General features: G+C 51.4%; 6 protein-coding genes and 2 non-coding genes across 8 annotated transcripts; 6 read left to right on the forward strand and 2 right to left on the reverse strand.

Moving 5' to 3' along the window:
* Positions 1-625: 625 nt before the first annotated feature.
* On the forward strand, positions 626-1,096 carry P884DRAFT_195373 (uncharacterized protein; the record flags this gene model as incomplete). The annotated part of the gene is made up of 1 exon (XM_069437905.1): positions 626-1,096. One exon carries the CDS (start codon positions 626-628, stop codon positions 1,094-1,096), a length of 471 nt encoding a protein of 156 aa, XP_069299839.1.
* Positions 1,097-1,737: 641 nt separating this feature from the next.
* Positions 1,738-3,687, reverse strand: P884DRAFT_194737 (Alpha/Beta hydrolase protein; the record flags this gene model as incomplete). The annotated part of the gene is made up of 4 exons (XM_069437852.1): positions 1,738-2,795; positions 2,904-3,098; positions 3,172-3,437; positions 3,497-3,687. 4 exons carry the CDS (start codon positions 3,685-3,687, stop codon positions 1,738-1,740), a joined length of 1,710 nt encoding a protein of 569 aa, XP_069299840.1.
* Positions 3,688-4,622: 935 nt separating this feature from the next.
* P884DRAFT_t45 lies at positions 4,623-4,712 on the forward strand. The gene has a single exon. It is a non-coding gene; the product is annotated as a tRNA-Glu (tRNA).
* Positions 4,713-4,824: 112 nt separating this feature from the next.
* On the forward strand, positions 4,825-4,915 carry P884DRAFT_t46. Its single transcript has one exon. It is a non-coding gene; the product is annotated as a tRNA-Glu (tRNA).
* A 1,423-nt stretch (positions 4,916-6,338) lies between these two features.
* On the forward strand, positions 6,339-7,670 carry P884DRAFT_320866 (uncharacterized protein; the record flags this gene model as incomplete). Its single annotated transcript, XM_069445389.1, has 1 exon — positions 6,339-7,670. The coding sequence occupies one exon, from the start codon at positions 6,339-6,341 to the stop codon at positions 7,668-7,670; it is 1,332 nt and encodes a 443-aa protein (XP_069299841.1).
* A 303-nt stretch (positions 7,671-7,973) lies between these two features.
* P884DRAFT_256933 (DNA glycosylase) lies at positions 7,974-9,131 on the reverse strand. The gene has a single exon (XM_069441095.1). The coding sequence runs from the start codon at positions 9,124-9,126 to the stop codon at positions 8,062-8,064; it is 1,065 nt and encodes a 354-aa protein (XP_069299842.1). The 5' UTR covers positions 9,127-9,131; the 3' UTR covers positions 7,974-8,061.
* A 5,742-nt stretch (positions 9,132-14,873) lies between these two features.
* Positions 14,874-17,053, forward strand: P884DRAFT_219591 (uncharacterized protein). The gene is made up of 4 exons (XM_069439416.1): positions 14,874-15,089; positions 15,175-15,449; positions 15,530-15,601; positions 15,699-17,053. The coding sequence occupies exons 1-4, from the start codon at positions 15,038-15,040 to the stop codon at positions 16,722-16,724; spliced, it is 1,425 nt and encodes a 474-aa protein (XP_069299843.1). The 5' UTR covers positions 14,874-15,037; the 3' UTR covers positions 16,725-17,053.
* Positions 16,933-17,876, forward strand: P884DRAFT_108658 (uncharacterized protein). Its single transcript, XM_069437062.1, has 2 exons — positions 16,933-17,604; positions 17,686-17,876. The coding sequence occupies exons 1-2, from the start codon at positions 17,141-17,143 to the stop codon at positions 17,690-17,692; spliced, it is 471 nt and encodes a 156-aa protein (XP_069299844.1). The 5' UTR covers positions 16,933-17,140; the 3' UTR covers positions 17,693-17,876.
* Positions 17,877-17,973: the final 97 nt, after the last annotated feature.

Genomic DNA, 17,973 nt, shown 5'->3' on the forward strand with positions numbered 1-17,973 from the left:
GGTGTTGCCAGTGTCGTTCCAGAGCTGCTTAGCCCCAATGGGTCTCTAACAACAGTCTAAAAGATCACGGATGCCACTTAATTATATGCATTGCTTTTGGAGCCCCGCACTCGTGATTAGCAATGTGGTAACCCCTCTAGCTGGAGCATTTACGGATCTTGCTGGCCTGGCCGCCGAATTCGTCACCCTGGCCAGTGCCGCCATCTTGTTTGTGGGGTTGTTAGAGGATTTTTGAAAGAAGGGGGGAACGGAACAGCAGCGCCGGGCGGTTGGTGGTAGGTTTGCAGGTACGCATGTACATACATACATACATAGGTAAGTACTTATGGCCATATAAACAGACATTACCTAGACCTACGGCACTGCTTGTATGGTTCCCCGGAACAGCAACGCGCAGGTCCTGAACTGTACGTGATCCGTATAGTATAAGCTGACTACATGTTACACAATACACACTGGTGCTGGCGGCACTTACCCCGCTGTTGGCTTGAGGCTCTCTGCCTACCTCCGGCCGCAGGAAATAAATCAGTGGCTCGCGTCAAGAACAATAATAAGAAAAATAACAATAACGACGGCGACGACGATCATATAGCAACTATAGCACACAGAAAGATAACAAGTCAAGATGGGCTCGACCACGCTCCTCCGCGGCTTCAAAGTCTCAGTCGCCGTCCTCGACGCCTTCCTCGCAGCCAACAAGGTTGACGAGACCTACGGCGCCCCGCCCTTCTACAAAGATCACCCTGACCGCGATCCCATCTCCAAGCTCCTCTTTTCCAAGATTGCTCGGTTCGACGAGAACGCGGATCAGAACAAGTTTCGCGTCATAATCCCCTCCGTCGAGGGCCGCGATATCGCCACAACCGCATACGTCACGTACGCATGGGCGAGCGTCGTCGCGCATCGCGAGGTCGACCTAGAGCATGACCTGCCTGCTGAGCTTCCGAAAGGTTTTGAGGAGCTCAGGTCGGAAATTCTAGCTTTTGGCGACAAGGTGGAGGCGAAGGACAGGATTGCAGACGATGGAAAGATAGGTGTGTATCTTGTTGTCACTTCCGGGCTTCGGGGTCATCGTGGTCCGCCAGAGGATCAGTGAGAGGCGGTTATTGTAGAGGGAATAAGGTGCCTAATTAAGCGATGGAACTTCCGGTGCAAATTTTTTCCCTCGGTATTGCTACTGGTGCGGTGTCGTCTTTGATACAGAGGTTATGCAGAGCAAGGGGCAACAGCATCGTATTGAAGATTATGTCGTTAAGAGCGCCTGGCTTGTTCCTGAATGCCTGTCCCAGGTTATTCAGAACTGATCCCATCAGGGATTCTTGCCAAAAAGAAATAAGAATTAAGAAAAGGAAGAATAAGAGAGCGGGGGGAGGGGTTCGAGGATTAATAAGTTGTTGACAATGGAAATTCAAAGGTTCGTAGTATCATGACAACAGCACCAATTACTTCTGCTTTAAGTCTCTAGTTAAAACCGAGTCCCATACAACGTTGCCTCAGCTTTGTTGACAGCTAAAACCCCACGGCACAGAAATTATCTCGCATCCTCACTTTTACTACGTCCATCAATCTCCCTGGGAGGTATGATCGGGAGGGTGACATAATTCTCAAACTGCGGCCCGAAATGGATGTGGTTAAACCCCTGGAATACCTCGGGTGACCTGTCCATGCAAAACACGTCAGCATTCCGAATCTCCGTCACAAAGAAGTAATTAGAAATACGAACTAAGGAAATCCCATTCAACAAGAGAGATCGTACCGATCCACGGGATCATCGTGCAAGAAGATGCCGCTCCCCTGCGTGTCCCCGGAGCTGACCTCCAACACCAACCGGCCTCCGCCCTCGACGACCACGTTCGTCGGCCACACCTCCACGTCCACCGCATAGACCTCGCCGGGTATGACGCTCAGCACGTCGCGGCCGGTGTAGTCCCGGTGGGGGAGCCAGTCACGGTGCTTGGGGTGCGCCGCGTTGACCCGCCGCAGCGACGTCCGCAGCCAGCCCTTGGTCAGCGGCACGGGGTCGCCCGCCGTGCCCGTGTACAAGACCTCGTTGCCGTCCGGGCCGAGGTGGCGCAGCGTCAGGAACAGGTCGATGTCCGAGGGAACGGTGGGGCAGGACGGGTCGGGCGAGGCCGACACGTTGAGGTGCGCCACGACGTGGCCCGTGATCTCTGTCTCGCGCTCGAACGGAGGGGTCGCAAACTGGACAAAGTGCGGGTTTTGGATCGTGCCCAGCGCGCGGTAGGTCAGCTTATCCCTCTTGGGCATGGTGCCGGCCGGGTCGGCGTGCATGGTGAGATCCGGGGTGAGGTGGTAGCGGGTGTACCGGGTGCGCGCGATGGGCCATTCGTTCTCCTCGCGGCGCTGGTAGGCCTTCTCTGCTTCAGGGTTGTCGAAGCCGACGTTGCCTTTGCGGAGGACCAGACTCACGGGGGGGACCGTGCCGGGCTGCGACCAGCCGACACGGTCCTCGGCCTTGAGGAAGGCGTCGAGAAAGCTGCGCTGCACCTCGACCTCTTCGTCATAGTAGAAAGGGAGGTCGTGTCGGCCGGTGATCATGCGGAGGTACTTGAACTCGGAGCTGGCGTGGATAAAGCCCTCGACGTTACCCCGGAGGTGGAGCAGGATGCCACCCCAGTTGCCCACCGAGAGGAGGGGCACTTCGATGTCACCCATGTCGTACTCCTTGGACGCGTAGTATGGTTCGTCGCGGAATCGGTGCTTCCGGTTGTCGATAGTCTGATCTCGGCGATTGGCGGCGAGCTCTTCTTCTGAGAGGTTCCCTTCAATCGTATCTGATTTTGTGTCAACCCTGCGTACGGTTGCTAAGATATTCTAAAGGACTCCGATATAAAAGAGAACAATCAGAGGTAGGGGGAAACCAGGAAATCGAGACGTAATACCCGGGCCCCAGTTTGAAGCGGCCCTGCCTGGCCGGCCATATTGGTTTGTAACAACCTGCCTATCCCACCAGAACTTGATAAAGCCGTTGGACAGGATTCCGCCGTGGCGGCACCGATCTCGATAGTAGTCAGACATTCCCTCCCACGGGATGATTGCCGCGAGTCCCTTAGGTTTCCGGGCAGCTACGCGCCATTCTGTCCCGTGTCAGTTGCCGACAGTAGGGTCTGACGCGAAACGGCTCGCCAAAGGCCACACGGCGTCACGTACGGCTTCCAGCGTAGTAGCTAACGCCCAAGAGGCCAACCTTGCCTGAAGACCACGGCTGCTCAGCGGCCCACTCGATAACGTCAACGAATGCGTCCGTAGTTGCCCGCGACATAGTGTCAAGTATCCCGGGAGACTGGCCCAGGCCCACCTCATCCGCGCGAACCACGGCGTAGCCATGCTCGGTCCAGAAGCCGGGATCAGGCGTCTCCCAGGCGGAATGGGCGGACTTATGACGAGGATTCACTTCGGAGTATTTCGAACTGAAGCTAAATTGGTTCATCAGCTTGTTGTCTTTACGTGCATGCTTCTTGGGAGGCTCGACTACTCCTTGTAGTGAATATCCTTGCCGTACGGACCGTAGGTGATCAAAGCCGGGACAGGATCGCCCTTCTTAGGCCGATATACATTGCAGCGGACCACACCGCCGGCCTTGAGGTTGACCGTAGCATTCTGCTCAAAGACGTAGGGATAATTGACATCGTCGACAGTGTGGAGGTCCTGGAATTTATTGGGCATTGCGTCTGTTCCAGTTGGAGAGTGCGAACAATACTGCTGCGCGCTTAGGATCCGACATGTGCAATGAATGCAGAACATGGGAGGAAGTCGGATGCCCGGGTTCTAGACAAAGCTGGCAGGCCACATGCTAAGGCCCACGGATGTCCGAAAAGACCAGAAGAGAGAGGAGGCACTCTGGCTGCAGGAGCCTCTCCCGAAACTAACCGGGATAGATAATACCCCGAGAAATTGAACTTGCAGCATCCCAGAACTAAGACGTATAAAAGTGACAGTAGCATGACGTGAGAACCATAAAGGAGGAAAGAAAAAGAAAAGAAAAGATGAACGGAAGTATGTCAGACCACCTACGTTAGGGCCACTCCCAAATACCCCTTCCCCCTTCTCTCTTTGAAGAAACTAAGAATAATTACCGTTATAGGGCTGGTTGAAAGGAAACTTCATTGCGAGCGGTTCGGAAATGTGTACATTGGAGAGCAAAGGAACGGGCTAGGTTTCTATGTAAAGGCCAGAATCCTCTAAATAAATCCCACCGGCTGTTAGACACCACTGTCTTCCTGCTCGCAGTGCGTCTCGCCTGTAATTAGCCTCAGGTCTGGCTATGTGAACCGTAGATGGCATGTCACTTTATATGTAAGCGGCTGGGTGTTGGTAATGCTCAACATGATGTCGTCGACCCGACACATCGCTGACAAGATGCCTCCGTGCTGGGGACGATATTACACTCCTTTGCAGAAAGGGTGCAAGTAATAACTTCCACTAAGCTAGCTAGCAACCCGGGACAAGATGTAGAACTATACAGTACTAGAAGACTCAAAGCTCGTTCAGGTGGAGACTAAGATGGTAAATTGGCAAACAAGAATGACCCCTGACCCACAGCGAAAACTCTACCTTCACAAAGGTCCACTTTCACCACCGACTCCCCAACAACAACACCATCGGATATGGTGTAATGGTCAACATCGTTGACTCTCATTGCTCAGCAGTGAAGCCCTCAACAGCTCCGGGTTCGATTCCCGGTATCCGAGTTCAGATGTTCTTTTTTATTCTTCGTCCTCAAGTATAACATTTTCGTAGTCCATCAACCCTAATGACTGCAAGAGTCCGCTTTCATGCCCTGCCTCAACAACAGCACCGTTATCGGGTATGGTGTAATGGCCAACATCGTTGACTCTCATTGCGTAGCAGTGAATCCTCTCAACAGCTCCGGGTTCGATTCCCGGTATCCGAGTGATGATGTCTCTTTTTTTCTTCCCATACCTGGTTGATTGTATTTCCTCCCAGTAGCTTCCTGGAACGAAAGAGCAAACTATGACGCGGCCACAGTTGACACCGGGAGCGCCAGTGTAGTCTTAAACATTGTAATTTTAGGAACCAGACATGGTAGAAAGCCACCAAATCATTAGCAAGCCGAAAGAGGCAAAATTTCGGTTGACAGCCCAACCTCATCCGGATCCACAACCAAGATAGATGTGGAATGTTTCGTTGTGGTCTTGGATGTTCAGAAACTTTGAGCCAGCATTTGGTATCGTGCTGTCCGGTGGATGATGACACACATGGCTCAGGGGCAAACAAAAACACCGAAGTATGTTGCCGAGACATTAGCACTTTGCTCTTTTTCCGAAATCGGGCGAAGCCGTCTTTAGCACATGATACCCTGCAACACAGGACCAAAATAGTTTGATGTGCAACTCGGATATTATCCAGTTTGTTGATATCCTGTACGACACTAGAGGACACCTCCCGAAGTGTATCAATGGAAATGGAAGGAAGCAATAGATTCCGCTGCCTGTGACGCAGCGGTCTGGTATGTACAAAGCTCTTTTATGTCAGTCCAATGGTTACCCTTAGTCAATATCTTGGTGTTCACTTTTCTCTTTCACACCATGCCTACTCTTCTTGCGCCAATGTAGAAGTTGAACCAATGCAGGGCGGGATGCTTCACGTAAACATCCGAAGAGCAAAGCAAACATTGATGTCTCGGATATAGAGCAGGGGTCCAAGCAGATATGGTTCCTGGTTGCGTTAATCCAGTCACAAAGAGAGCTAAGAAGGGTGAATAAAGGAATAGTATCCTTGGAGTTACAGTCAGAAAGCGGCACTGCTATGATAGATTGAATACCCTCTTTGTAAGTGCGGCGTGTCTCAGACAATCCCCTCTACAAAGATGAGGAGTTAAACAAACATCATTTTCTGACTCGGCAGGAAAGTCCGCTCTAAGGTTGTAGTTTGATCAAGATGGAGAAGTAATTAACCAATCTGCGAAACGCTCTAGGAGTAGGCAGGGAACTTATTTGTTATTTTAGGAACAGAGCATCCCTCCTCAAACATCGTTCAACTAGCAGCGCAGCATATCCAACAGCAGATGGGACTTATCTGTTCCCGACCGCCGGGAAACCGCAACTTGTTTTGGCTCGTTCCACCTGCTGCAAAGCATCGTCGTCGCCGCCGTCATCGAAGACACGGCCGCCGTGGCCGGTGTAAGCCGTCAGCACACACTGCACACCCGTCTACTACGTGCCCCTGTCCCAAGGCGGTGCCAACAACTACCCTCGTCCACTCACGAGGATTCTCAAACACGCCTATAACGTGACCTCACCATCATTCTAGCTCTCTGAGGCTATCATCGGTGAGCTAACATCCTCGGCCACAGCATGCACATCTCCCGCGACGCCGCCGCCACCCCGGTGAAGCCACCCGTGGACACCTGGCTCCTCAAAGACGTCCAGATCCGCAATGTGGTTCGCGTAGATAACAACAACAACAACAACAACAACAACAACAACGGCGACAATGACCGCAACAACAGCAACAGACAAACCACCTCAAACCGGGCAGACCTCCCCTCGCCGAACCCGGCTAACACCCGCACGCACACCCGTACGACTGCTACGACCACGACAAAGACCACCGCCACTAAAACCACCACTACTGCAAAGACGACCGTTGGTAACCTGTCAGATAATGATTACAACAGAAGCATAGCCGGAAATCTCGAAAGGGAACGGGAGGCCGTACAGGAGCAGATGAGGATGGAGAAATCATTTAGGGATGCGAAGGCGAGGGCGACGGCGAAGGAGAGAGAGAACGCGAGGGCGGAAGGGGGGGAAAGTCGGGTCGGGGGGGAGAAGGCCGAGAGGGAGAGGATCGAGAGGGAGGTGAGGCGGGAGATGGCGATGCGGGAGCAGGAGCGGCAGCGGCTGAAGACCCGGATCGAGGAGGCGATAGTGAGGGAAAGAGAGCGCGAACGGGAGAGGGAGCGGGAGAGGGTGCTGCGGGAGGAGGTAGAACGGGAGGTCCAAGCGGAGATGGAGCAGCGGGCGGCGGCGCTGAGACGGGAAAAAGAGCTGGAGGAGGCGGCGGTGGCCAGGGCGATCGAGGAGTCCATCATCAGCGAGGCCGCCAGAAAGCTCTTGCTCGAGGGACGGGAGGAGCGAGAGAGGAGACGAGCAGGGGAGGCGATCAGGATGGAGGCGGAGGCTCGAATGCAGAGCGAGAGGCTGCTGAGGCGGCGCGGGGAAGGCAACGCAAACCGGGACGTGCGGGCGAGGTCCGGCACGAAGATGGCGGGAGTCGAAGCCGCCGGGCGCTATTATGGTCTGGACTCTCCACCCATCGTACCGCAGGCTGGTGAGATTAGGACCTTAGCTGCTGACGACTGGCTGCAAGACGGACTTTTTGGGCTTGAATTTCCCTCCGAGGCATACTCGGGCGACAACGAACTCGCTGACCCGGCACCGGAGGAGGCGCCAACCCGGCATCAACAAGCCCCGCCGCGCACAAACACGTCCCCCGGGGGGAGAGTCTCCTTGGACGGCGACAGGAAAGCCTTCCTGGGCCGGAGCAACCGGGGCAAGGGTGCCACTTCACACTGGCGGGAGAAGACCACTGAACGCTGGGAGACCATTGTCCAGCGGGATAACCACTGCCATGACACATATCACCGTTTTAGCGAGGTCTCCGAGTTAACCAGGAAATTCTTGTAGGATAATTGGACACTGGACGTTACTACCGTCCACGGATGTACTGTTCTGCGTTTCCGTAATTTGTCGTTAACTATTCGATAAATTAACCAGAGCTGCCATGCGCCACTCGTGGTCGAATTGCACAAGTGAGCTAGATCGCCTTTCGCATACGAGATCTTACCTTTCTTATCCTAGTGGATCAAAACTGCAAGTGTGTATTAATGGATATATGATGAAGGCTCATAACGTCGCTAATTCGGGATCCCAGCATGAAAGGGAGGTAGTCTTCTATAAACTCGTCTTTCACGCGACCCAAGGTATGCACCAGTCTATTCTGTAGGGTATAAGGTATTATTATTATATTATCACGCCGGAACTGTGTGTCCCTTGAATGAGAGATTTTCCTGCTTAATTATGCCATCCTCGCTCTCACAAGTGACCAGCATTTCTTCATGCCGGTTCCCATGGATTCGGCGTCGATCTCGCTAGTTGTGGCCCACCGCGCCCGAGTCCCCTGGCTATTAGACAGCGCGTCAATATCTTCCACGTCGAAGAGGTGGACGTGCATGTGGAGTTTGAGGTGAGAAAAGAGCCAAGGCACGATGCCGAGCTCTGCCACGTGCTTCACGGCCTTGTCCCTGTTACCTAGCAGCTCCGTAACATATTCGACTGCCTCCGTTCTCCGTGTCTCAGGAGTCCTCTTGTCTACCGATGGGTGACTGGGGAGCTCCCACAATCCAGCCAAGAGTCCCTTGTCCGGTCTTTGGTGGATGAGGAACCGCCCGTCCGAGACGCGGCGAATGGCGCAGACGAGGATGTCTTCCAGGGGCACCTTCTTCCTGGGTTTCCTGAGGGGGAACTTTCTTGCATGGTTGACAGCGGACGTCAGCGTGCGGGGGTCGAGTCCTCCCTGACCTCGACGTCCCGCTGGCGACTTGGGGCCCCGTTTCTCTTCTTTTCCCGCGAAGAAGCGAGACAATTTCCCATCGCCATTCCTCATCGACGATGGCGGCGCTCGCCCATCCTCCGCTGCTTCCTCATCCTCCCCTCCCACGGCTTCATCGAAAGGGGCGCAGATGGCGCAGAGATCCTCGACGTCCTCCAAAACCGGCCCCCCCTCTATCGCACACCGCCCGGTCTCGGCCAGCGCGACGCCCTCCGAATAGGCTCGGCAAGTGCTCGTGATCGGACAGGCGGCGCAGTTGGGCTTCGGCGCGCATACCGTGCTCCCCAGCTCCATAAGCGCTTGCCCGTAGGCCCCGACCTCGTCGCCGTCCGCGGCCACGGCCTCCATCAACTCCTCGGCAGCCCGCCACAGCATGTCCACGACCCGCTTGTCCCCCTTGACGTCCCCCAGCACGCCCATCTGCCTGCTCAGCACCCTCAGGACGTTCCCGTCCACCATGGGCGCGGGGACGCCGAACACGATGGCGGCGACCGCCCCGGCGGTGTACCTGCCGAGCCCGGGCAGCGCCATCAGCCGGTCGACGGTGCCGGGCAGCAGGCCGTCCGGGTCGGCGGCGCAGACGGCGCGGGCGGCGTCGAGCAGCCTGCGGGCGCGCGAGTAGTAGCCGAGCCCCTGCCAGGCGGCCAGCACGTCGGCCTCGGAGGCGGCGGCGAGGTCGCGGACGGTGGGCCAGCGCGCCATCCAGCGGGTCCAGTAGGCGACGACGGTGCGCACGCGGGTCTGCTGCAGCATCACCTCGGAGATCCAGACCTCGTAGGCGCGCCTGGCCAGTTCGGCCCGCGACAGCGCCGAGGGCGGCCGGAACGGCCGGCGCCACGGCATGTCCCGCGCCTCCGCGACCGTGGCGAACCACGAGAGCAGGGCGGCGCGGGCCGAGCGCGACGAGAGCAGGAGGGGGCGGTGGTAGGATGGGGAATGAGGGCGGGTGGACCCCGGCGCCGTCGTTGCGGGAGGAGCAACGGGAAGCGCTTCGACTCGGGCGCGCCTAGGGGTAGTGCCCGTAGTTTTGCACGTATTAATGACGGAATTCAGACCTTGACCTTTCCGGGGCTGTGTTCTCCTGCGCTTGACCGGCCGACTAATACTATTACTGTAGGAATCGCTGGTGTCCACATCTGAATCTGCCGAGGGGAGCGCATCTTCGAAATCGTCGGACTCGTCGAACTCGTGGGATGTGGCATTTTGCTGTGATTCCGGACTGGCTCTGGAAACCTTTTGGTTTTGTGCAGCAATGCGGGCGCTTCTACGGGTCGTCATGCTGTTATGATGCTTTGGGTTTATAATCTTGATTCAACGTTGGCTTGCCGCGGTTAACACTACCCGGTGGTTAGTGCTGACTAATTAGTTCAGAACTACCACCTGTCTCCCGACAGGTGGGGCCAAAACCCCCGGACATGCCAATATTGCCGGACACATCACCACCAAATTTCCCATACTTTCGTGTCTATACAAAAGGTGCCATCAAGTTCAATTACCCTTATAACAGTAGCCTCAAATAGCTATAAATAGTCTAATTATAAACTAGGTTCTGAAAAGCTCAAAAACGTAGTAAAATTCAATTCTATCCGGTTATAATTAGTCAAACAATTAGTTATATAACTTGCCTTCGTCTCCCTCTCCCTCTATATTATACTCCTTATCCCTATCGCTCTTAATTATAGTAATACCTTCTCTTTTAGCCTCCTAGCGATAGTTATTATCTTCTGTCCCTAGCATTACTATCCCTAGCATTACTATCCCTAGTGTTACTATCCCTAGTATAGCTACTACTAACTTATAGGTATATTACTTCTTAAACCTCCTAATATCCTTGATAATAGCTATATATAGTAACTCCTTCTTAACCCTAGATAGAGATAGTAACTTAATATCCTCCTCTTACTTATCTTTACTATCTATAAAGTTAAATCTATTATCGTTACTATTATTAATTAATATTATAGATATACTATTAATCTATATCCTAGGACACTTAGGAGATAGGAGTTTAACTTCTAATAATAGCTTCTTCGCTAACCAAGGGATTAGGACTTCCTTTCTATCTCCTAAGTCAAAAAACACTAGTGGCTAACGCTCCTTTAGTAGAATCTAAAGAGGGTAGTTATTATTAAGAGGAAGATAGTTATTCTTATTAGTCTTTTCTAGGAATTTAGTAAAGGTTATTATATAAAGGCGATACCTATTGGTATTAGGAATCTTGTTTTTAGGGCGCTTCTTCTAGACTTTGTATTCCTCCCTATAATCCTATTTAATCTACTTAATAGTAATATAGGTAGCTTTTTAGCTAGTATCTTAAATAGCCTTAGTATTCTTCTAAGCCTAGATCTCCTAAACCTAATAAATATATTAAATGGTTATACTTATTATAACCTCTCCTATTAGCTTGATAAATTAGCCTTATATTTTTTAATAGATAGCATAGCTAGATAGGCTCTCTTATCCTTTATAAAGTTCTTAAGATATTTATATACTAGCTAACCCTTATTAATTATTAATATAATATCTTAAAAATATTCTTATATTAGTAAACTAAAAAGCTTAAGATACTACTCTTAGATATAATTAATATCTTTTTTTATATATATCTATTACTTATTATTAGGAATCATTATAAGATATCTAATAGCTATATTAGATAATACTTTCTCTTTAATCTAGTCTATTATAATATATTAGTTTAGTAGAAAAAGACTAGTCTTTTTAAATCCTAACTATAATATTTCGACGTCTGAAACTAGCCTCCTTGTGACGAACCCGGCTCAGACTTCTTCTGAAAGGGTTCAGACGAAGGTGAACGGTGCGGGACAAGTGTACAGGTCGTCTGAGGGATTCGGTGAAGCCAAAGGGTTCACAACAACACTATAGTTGTCTCTCTCACAGTAGTACAAGGTTGTTATGAGTACTATGATTGTGAGGAAGAGTTGCTATCACTGGTGAACTCCAGAGTCCACTAGAACGAGTGACTATCTACATATATATAACCTTCCCGGATCACCTTGATCAGTCCTTGGTCAGTGATCCTGGTGAGCCGCTCATCGCGATTAGTGACTTTACGCTGATCTTGGTGATCGTGAGCCAGCGTACGGTGGGGCTTACAGTGCTCCCTACGTTATGATTGGTTCTTCCCGTCCTTTCGGCTTGATTGGCCTATCCGTGCCGGTGGCCCAGGCGGCATCTGCATGCATATTTCTGTGACACTCCTAGATTTCCTAGAATCCTTTAATAAAGTCTGCCTATATAAATATAAGATTACCGTTTCAAACTACCTATTAGAGATATTGTTAATATACTTCCTTAAGATGGTAAAAGACCTCTATATCTATTAGCTAAATAAAATATATCAAATAGGAAGGGAGGAAGATAATAAGAATATTAAACAAGAGATAGTATTTATAAAGTTTAAGGTTATAATATCCTATAAAGTTATCTAGGATAAGTAGCTAATATATATATTCTTCTAATAATATAGATATATAGACTAAATCTTTAAGAGTAATATTATCTAGGTTAATAAAGTATATATTAAAAGTAGAACTATAATTATAATAGTTATAACTAAACTATTCCTTAAAGCTTATACTATACTATTAGAACTTAGTATAGATAGTAAAGGAGTATTTATTAAAATGATATATCTAATCTATTATTATCTTAGAGTTATTAAATATTATATCTAACTTATAAAATTATATCTTATTATTAAGACCTTTAATATCTTAATCTTCTAATAGTTATTATTTAAAGATATAGAATACTAGAATAGTATTACTAACTATATTTCTAATACTAATTAGGCTTATTAACTCTTAGTTATAAAGATCTAAAATCTCTAACTAAGAAATTACTATAATAAGTATTCTATATTAATATCTAGGGAAAGGAACTAACCTTCTTCTTCTTATCCATTTTAACTATTAAGATCTTAAACTACCTATTTAACATTATAAATATATATCTAGTCTTATCTACATTCTAATAACTAGATATAATAATCTTATATATTTCAATAGTATCCTTAAGTTTATTAAAGAATACCTCTAGATCTTCTACCTACTATTTAGCTAAGAGTTAGTTTACTTCGACTAATTTAAAGAATATTAGCTAAAACTATAGATAATCCTACTTCTAACGCGACTATTAGTATTTATTAATAGGAAGGCAAGGAAGATCATAATATACCTATAAACGGTTAGTAGTATCTTTAAGAAGATCTTTAGTAATAAGAGAACTAGATTCGATAAGCCAGTACGTATATCCTTCGAGGGCAGAATCTTTATCGTTTCAAAGCGACCAAGGTCTTCTAATCGCGTTACTACTAGTAGCTAGAAGACTAGTATCCTTCAAAGACTTCAAGTGCTAGCTAACCTAGGTCTTTCTAGTCTTAAATAGTTAAGCTGCGTGCTGTATATTAGGTTTGTTTCTATAGGGTAAGCGGCTGGTTCGGTGGCGCGTTCGAGCGGTAAGGAGCCATTTAGCAGCCCGTATACTAGCTGGTTCCTAGATATAGTTGGTCAGAGGCATCGTATATAGGAAAGTGGTTAAATTAGGCTTGTGGCAGTGGTTATATCTTCGAATATAGGGAGTTGACTGGTAAAATTAGATATATATTTGGACACGTACCTATCCGGCAATATTGGCATGTCCGGGGGTTTTGGCCCCACCTGTCGGGAGACAGGTGGTAGTTCTGAACTAATTAGTCAGCACTAACCACCGGGTAATTTAGTCGAATCGCGTTTCGCGTTTCGTGGCGTGCGTTCAATAGACCAGCCAAGGTTTGACGTGCTAACCCTAACCCCGGTATCGGACCCTTCTTGAAGGCCCCTTGTACTTTTTCATGCCGTGCCTCTTTCTCTTCGTTTCTTTACAATTTTCCACCCTTTTTTTTTTTTCGCCAGTGACGATAACGTAGCCATTCCAAGCGGCTGTTCGCAGGGGTAATGGGTGCCTGTAATGTAATTAATCCCCGTTTGGAGTGAAAATGATGGTCACTTTACCAGAAACTTCTCTCAATATTGAAGCAATTACCCAGATGGCCGAAAACGTACGAGCCCTGACTGGAGGTATTTTTGGTTCAAGGCGCTGGACGACACCCCATCGCACGGCTGGATCGCATCCGGCGATGCGGTACATTTCCCTCCATCCTTTGCACGCGAGGTTCCCTTCCACATGCATGCGGTCTTGAAGGACTGCGTTGTGATTCCTTAAAAAAAGCAGTTGAGAATGATCAAGCGCGAGATTGCCGCCTAGTGAGACGGAGGAAATGATAAGCTTGTGCTACTGCATTCAATCACTAGTCCCTTCAGCTTATTAAACACCAGCTACGCGTATTTCCAATGCATGTATTGTACGGAGTACTACACATTTCAGTCTGTATCTGGAATACAATCTGCGCTCAGCCACACTAATTATGCATGTGGCCCGAGAGGCTGAGCTACCGATCCTTAGAAACAGGCAGCCCGAGCCGCTGAATGCACCCCAACTAAACCCGACCGGAAGTTCTGACTGCCAAGCGGCCCGATAATCTAGTTGGCGGTGTGCCAGGACTGTATGTATGTACATGTACATACATATGCGTATCGGACGTACCTATGTAGTAAGGCACCCTCCTTTACCTTGGTCGGTGTGTGTATTTAATAGCCCTCACCGGCCGCGGAACCTGACCAGCATCTGGATACCAGGAACTGATTAGTGTACGGTATTAGATGTCGTGGAGTCAGGTGCCGTTACATTTCCAAGGGTAACTACCCATGGCGTTGTTCTAGATGTCTCGCTGTAGGTCCGTCCAGTAGGTGCGCACGTAATCCGTCCACAACTTGGAACTTGGTACTTATGCGAAGGAGACACCATTTATTCAGCTCCACCTCTCTTGGCTGATTAGGCAAAAAGGTAAGGGTACCTAGGTAGGTTGCTCCTCTCATTCTAGCTTGCTCAGGACAGGCAAAGGAAAATTGCACCCGCCCTGCCCCTATACATAGGTAGGTTCGTACACAAACGGAGTGGTTTGATATCTTGCCATCAGGCCGCAATGCAGCTGTTCGCTATTACCCCGTAATTAATGCTCCGTATCCATGCAGGGTGAAACATGACATCACTGAGGCGCGAGGGGTCAAACAAGCCAAGACTCTTGTGCTCGTGATTGATTGCGGCCAAATGCCCCGCCGTGATGGGCTCAAGTTCCACTCCTCGCGCAAGTCACCTCGGATGACTTGTACTGTACATACGTTAGTCTTTAGTAGGCTCATTTTTCCTGGTGGCCCTGAGCGGGGAACCTGAGCTTGCGGTATAAACCCAGCGAAGAGCTAATTACTTTTTCTCGCCCTCTCCCTCCCCTACTGTCCTTTTCTTTTCGACCTGTACAAACACTGAAAAAAAAAAATAAATAAATAAATAAACAGGAGCACTCCGTGCGTGGCATTTAACGATGTCTTCACTCGTCCAGACCCTGACGGCCTCCGGCGGGCCCGAGTCGCCCGGTAATTGACACATCTTCCCCGTGCTCTCGACGCCTCGAGCCCAGCCGTTGCTGACGTGACTTGTTCCGCGAATACTTAACTTAAGGGTTTCTTAATGACCTCGTCAAACAATTGTGGCCCAACCTGGCCGTCGCGGTCGCCGACACCATCAAGCAGAGCGTGGAGCCCATGCTCGATTCGACGCTGCCTTCGCCCCTGGACACGCTACGCTTCGTCAAGATCGACCTCGGCCATGTCCCCGTGCACTTGGACAAGGTCGACGTCCACAGCACCGAGAACGGCGGCATCAAGCTGGACCTGGATCTCTCGTGGGATGGTGCCTGCGACATCGAGTTAGATGGGAAGATGATACCCAAGATTGTAAGCCGTGGCTCCCGTTTGTGGGTTTGCCAGAGTGAGATCGTTCGCTACCTGAATATTTATCTCTAACGTGGTCATAGGGGGTCGAGCACGTCAAGCTGTATGGCCGGTTGTCTGTTCTGCTGTGCCCCTTGACGAATGTCCTACCTTGTGTGCGTTTCCACCCTTCGTAACCTTGCCGCGTGTCGCTTTCTACGGCATGTTCAGAACCGCTAAACAGGAAGCCCCCCCCCCCCCCCCTTTTCCCAGGTCGGCGCCCTCCAAATCGCCTTCATCAACAAGCCGACTCTGAAGATGACCTACACCGACGCGGCCGGCATCGCCAGCCTCGGGGTCATCGACAAGGCCTTGCGCAAGGTCATCATCGACATCATCTCCTCCATGGCCGTGCTGCCGAACCGGTTCCTGGTAAAGCTCGACGCGGCCAACGACTGGTTCAAGACGTACCAGCACCCGCTCGGCGTGCTTCGGCTGACGGTCGAGTCGGGCTCCAACTTTGGCGAGGACGCGGGCAAGACCAAGAACCTCCTCAAGAAGCTGGTCCACGACGTGCCCGACTGCTTCGCCACCGTCAGCCTCTCGGCCGAACCCGAGTGGCGCACCAAGACGGTCAAGAACTCGCGTCACCCGGAATGGCGCGAGACGCACGACTTCCTCGTGACCGACCACGAGCAGGCGATCGAGCTGGACGTCAAGGACGAAGACACGGCGAGCGACGACGACGACGTCGGCATCGCCACCACCACGGTCAAGCAGCTCCTCCTCGCCGGCGGCAGGCAGGAGCTGCGGCTGGTGCACAAGGGCGAGGAGACGGCCGGGCGGCTGGCGGTCAGCGCCGAGTTCTACCGGTTCGTGCCCGACCCGGCGAGCCTCTGGGGGTCGGAAGCGGAGGCGGTGCTGGGGCTGCTGAGCGTCCTGGTCGCCGCCGTCCGCGGGCTCGAGGGCCGCCGCGAGGAGCTCAAGCCCAGCGTCAGGGTTGACTGGGGCGAGCAGACGTTCCGGACCGCCATCAAGACGGACGCGCCCGGCACGGACATCGCGAACCCCTCGTTCGACCAGGCGTTCCAGGTTCCCCTTAAGGCCGGCATGGTCGACGGTGCGCCGCCGGTGAAGCTCACGCTGATGAATGCCGAGCACGAGACCGGCTCGGTCGAGGTGCCACTCGACGAGGTCCTCCGGGCGCCGAGTCTGCGGTTGGAGAAGGTCTTTGGAATCGGCAATGGCGTAACGCTAAGCGCGGGAATCTGGTTGCGTGGCGTGAAGCTTGCCGAGTAATTATTTACTTAAGCTGAAGTCTATCGGCCAAACTGGAAACAAAAAAAAGCTGATCTAATTAGAATCAACTAATAGCCATCCCTCGACAATCAGCGCTCCATTTGTGGTCCAGAGACAACGGACCAGCTTTTTTTTTCATCTAGACCGTTTCCCGTCTCTTCCTCCTCTCTCTCGTGTGCAAGTTATCAAGGCTGCTTCTTACGAACTAATTATCATAAAACACAACCCGTCCTGCGGCTGCATCGCCGTGACGTACCAGCTCCGGGTCCCCTGCGGTCGCCCCGACGGTGGCGGTTCCCCGCCCGGGCGAGAGCAGCTGGTGGGCGCCGCGTGGCCGGTCAAACCCGGTATAAATTAGCACGCGGCACTGGGCGAGCTCCTGGCGCTGTCCGAGTGCCTCGTGCTGGCCACGCACCATGTGGCCGAGCTGGGGGAGACGCCGGCCGTGGCGGGCGAGACGGTCGTCGTGCGCTTGTTCAACGATAGCCGGCACAACCTCGAGTACCTTCGCGGCAGCAACGACAGAGGCCACGGCTGGGACGGGGGAAGCGGGGCGGCGGCGGCTGGACGACGAGGTGGCGGCCCTGGCGCGGCCGGTGCTGGATCTGATCGTCATGCAGTCGTGGGCGCCCCAGAACATGCGCGCGGCCGGGGTCGTGCTGGAGCTGCACTGGATCCCGGGCCACGGCCACCATGTCGGGCCACCATGTCGGGGTGCAGCAGTGGGCGGACGAGCTGGCCAAGGGTCCACGCGCCCCGGGCCTGTCGTTCTCGTCCCAGAAATCGGGCTGTCCCTGGTACGAAGGCGGCGAGCCGTGTTGCATAGGGCTGCTGAGAAGGGAGCTAGAAGAGGCGGCGGGAAGGTTGGGATGGGCGGATGGTGAGTTTGTTCCCCGGCACGGCTACTTAAAATGAGCCCAACCGGCGCGCTGAGGAACACCGCACTGACTATACAAACCAGTCCCTAATTAACCTCATGTAATAGTTCAATGCCACTAACAAAAACCACCTGTTCAGTGTGTCATGTATCATCTCTATCCCGGGTATCCAGATCCTCAGCGCCAATATAACCCACATCAAACAACCCCCACGCCCCCCTTCTGGTTTATGCCATGCAAGTGCAGAAAGATGCCGAACATAAACCCGTCTAGAATCAAATCAAGTAGCTCTCGGTGAAAATAAAGGGGAAGAGCAAAAAAAAAAACAAGAACAAAAGACAAGAACAAAAAAAAACTAGGGAAACAAGAAC

The sequence above is a fragment of the Thermothelomyces heterothallicus genome, assembly GCF_042370625.1.
Source record: "Thermothelomyces heterothallicus CBS 202.75 unplaced genomic scaffold P884_scaffold_5, whole genome shotgun sequence".
Lineage (NCBI taxonomy): Eukaryota > Fungi > Ascomycota > Sordariomycetes > Sordariales > Chaetomiaceae > Thermothelomyces > Thermothelomyces heterothallicus.

Bases quoted from the DNA above. Each gene is read 5' to 3' on its own strand.
- P884DRAFT_108658 (XM_069437062.1), top strand. From the start codon at position 17,141: ATGTGGCCGAGCTGGGGGAGACGCCGGCCGTGGCGGGCGAGACGGTCG.
- P884DRAFT_256933 (XM_069441095.1), bottom strand. From the start codon at position 9,126: ATGGCGCTGCCCGGGCTCGGCAGGTACACCGCCGGGGCGGTCGCCGCC.
- P884DRAFT_219591 (XM_069439416.1), top strand. From the start codon at position 15,038: ATGTCTTCACTCGTCCAGACCCTGACGGCCTCCGGCGGGCCCGAGTCG. The intron at 15,090-15,174 runs GTAATTGACACA...ACTTAACTTAAG, and splicing joins CGGCGGGCCCGAGTCGCCCG to GGTTTCTTAATGACCTCGTC. The intron at 15,450-15,529 runs GTAAGCCGTGGC...ACGTGGTCATAG, and splicing joins GGAAGATGATACCCAAGATT to GGGGTCGAGCACGTCAAGCT.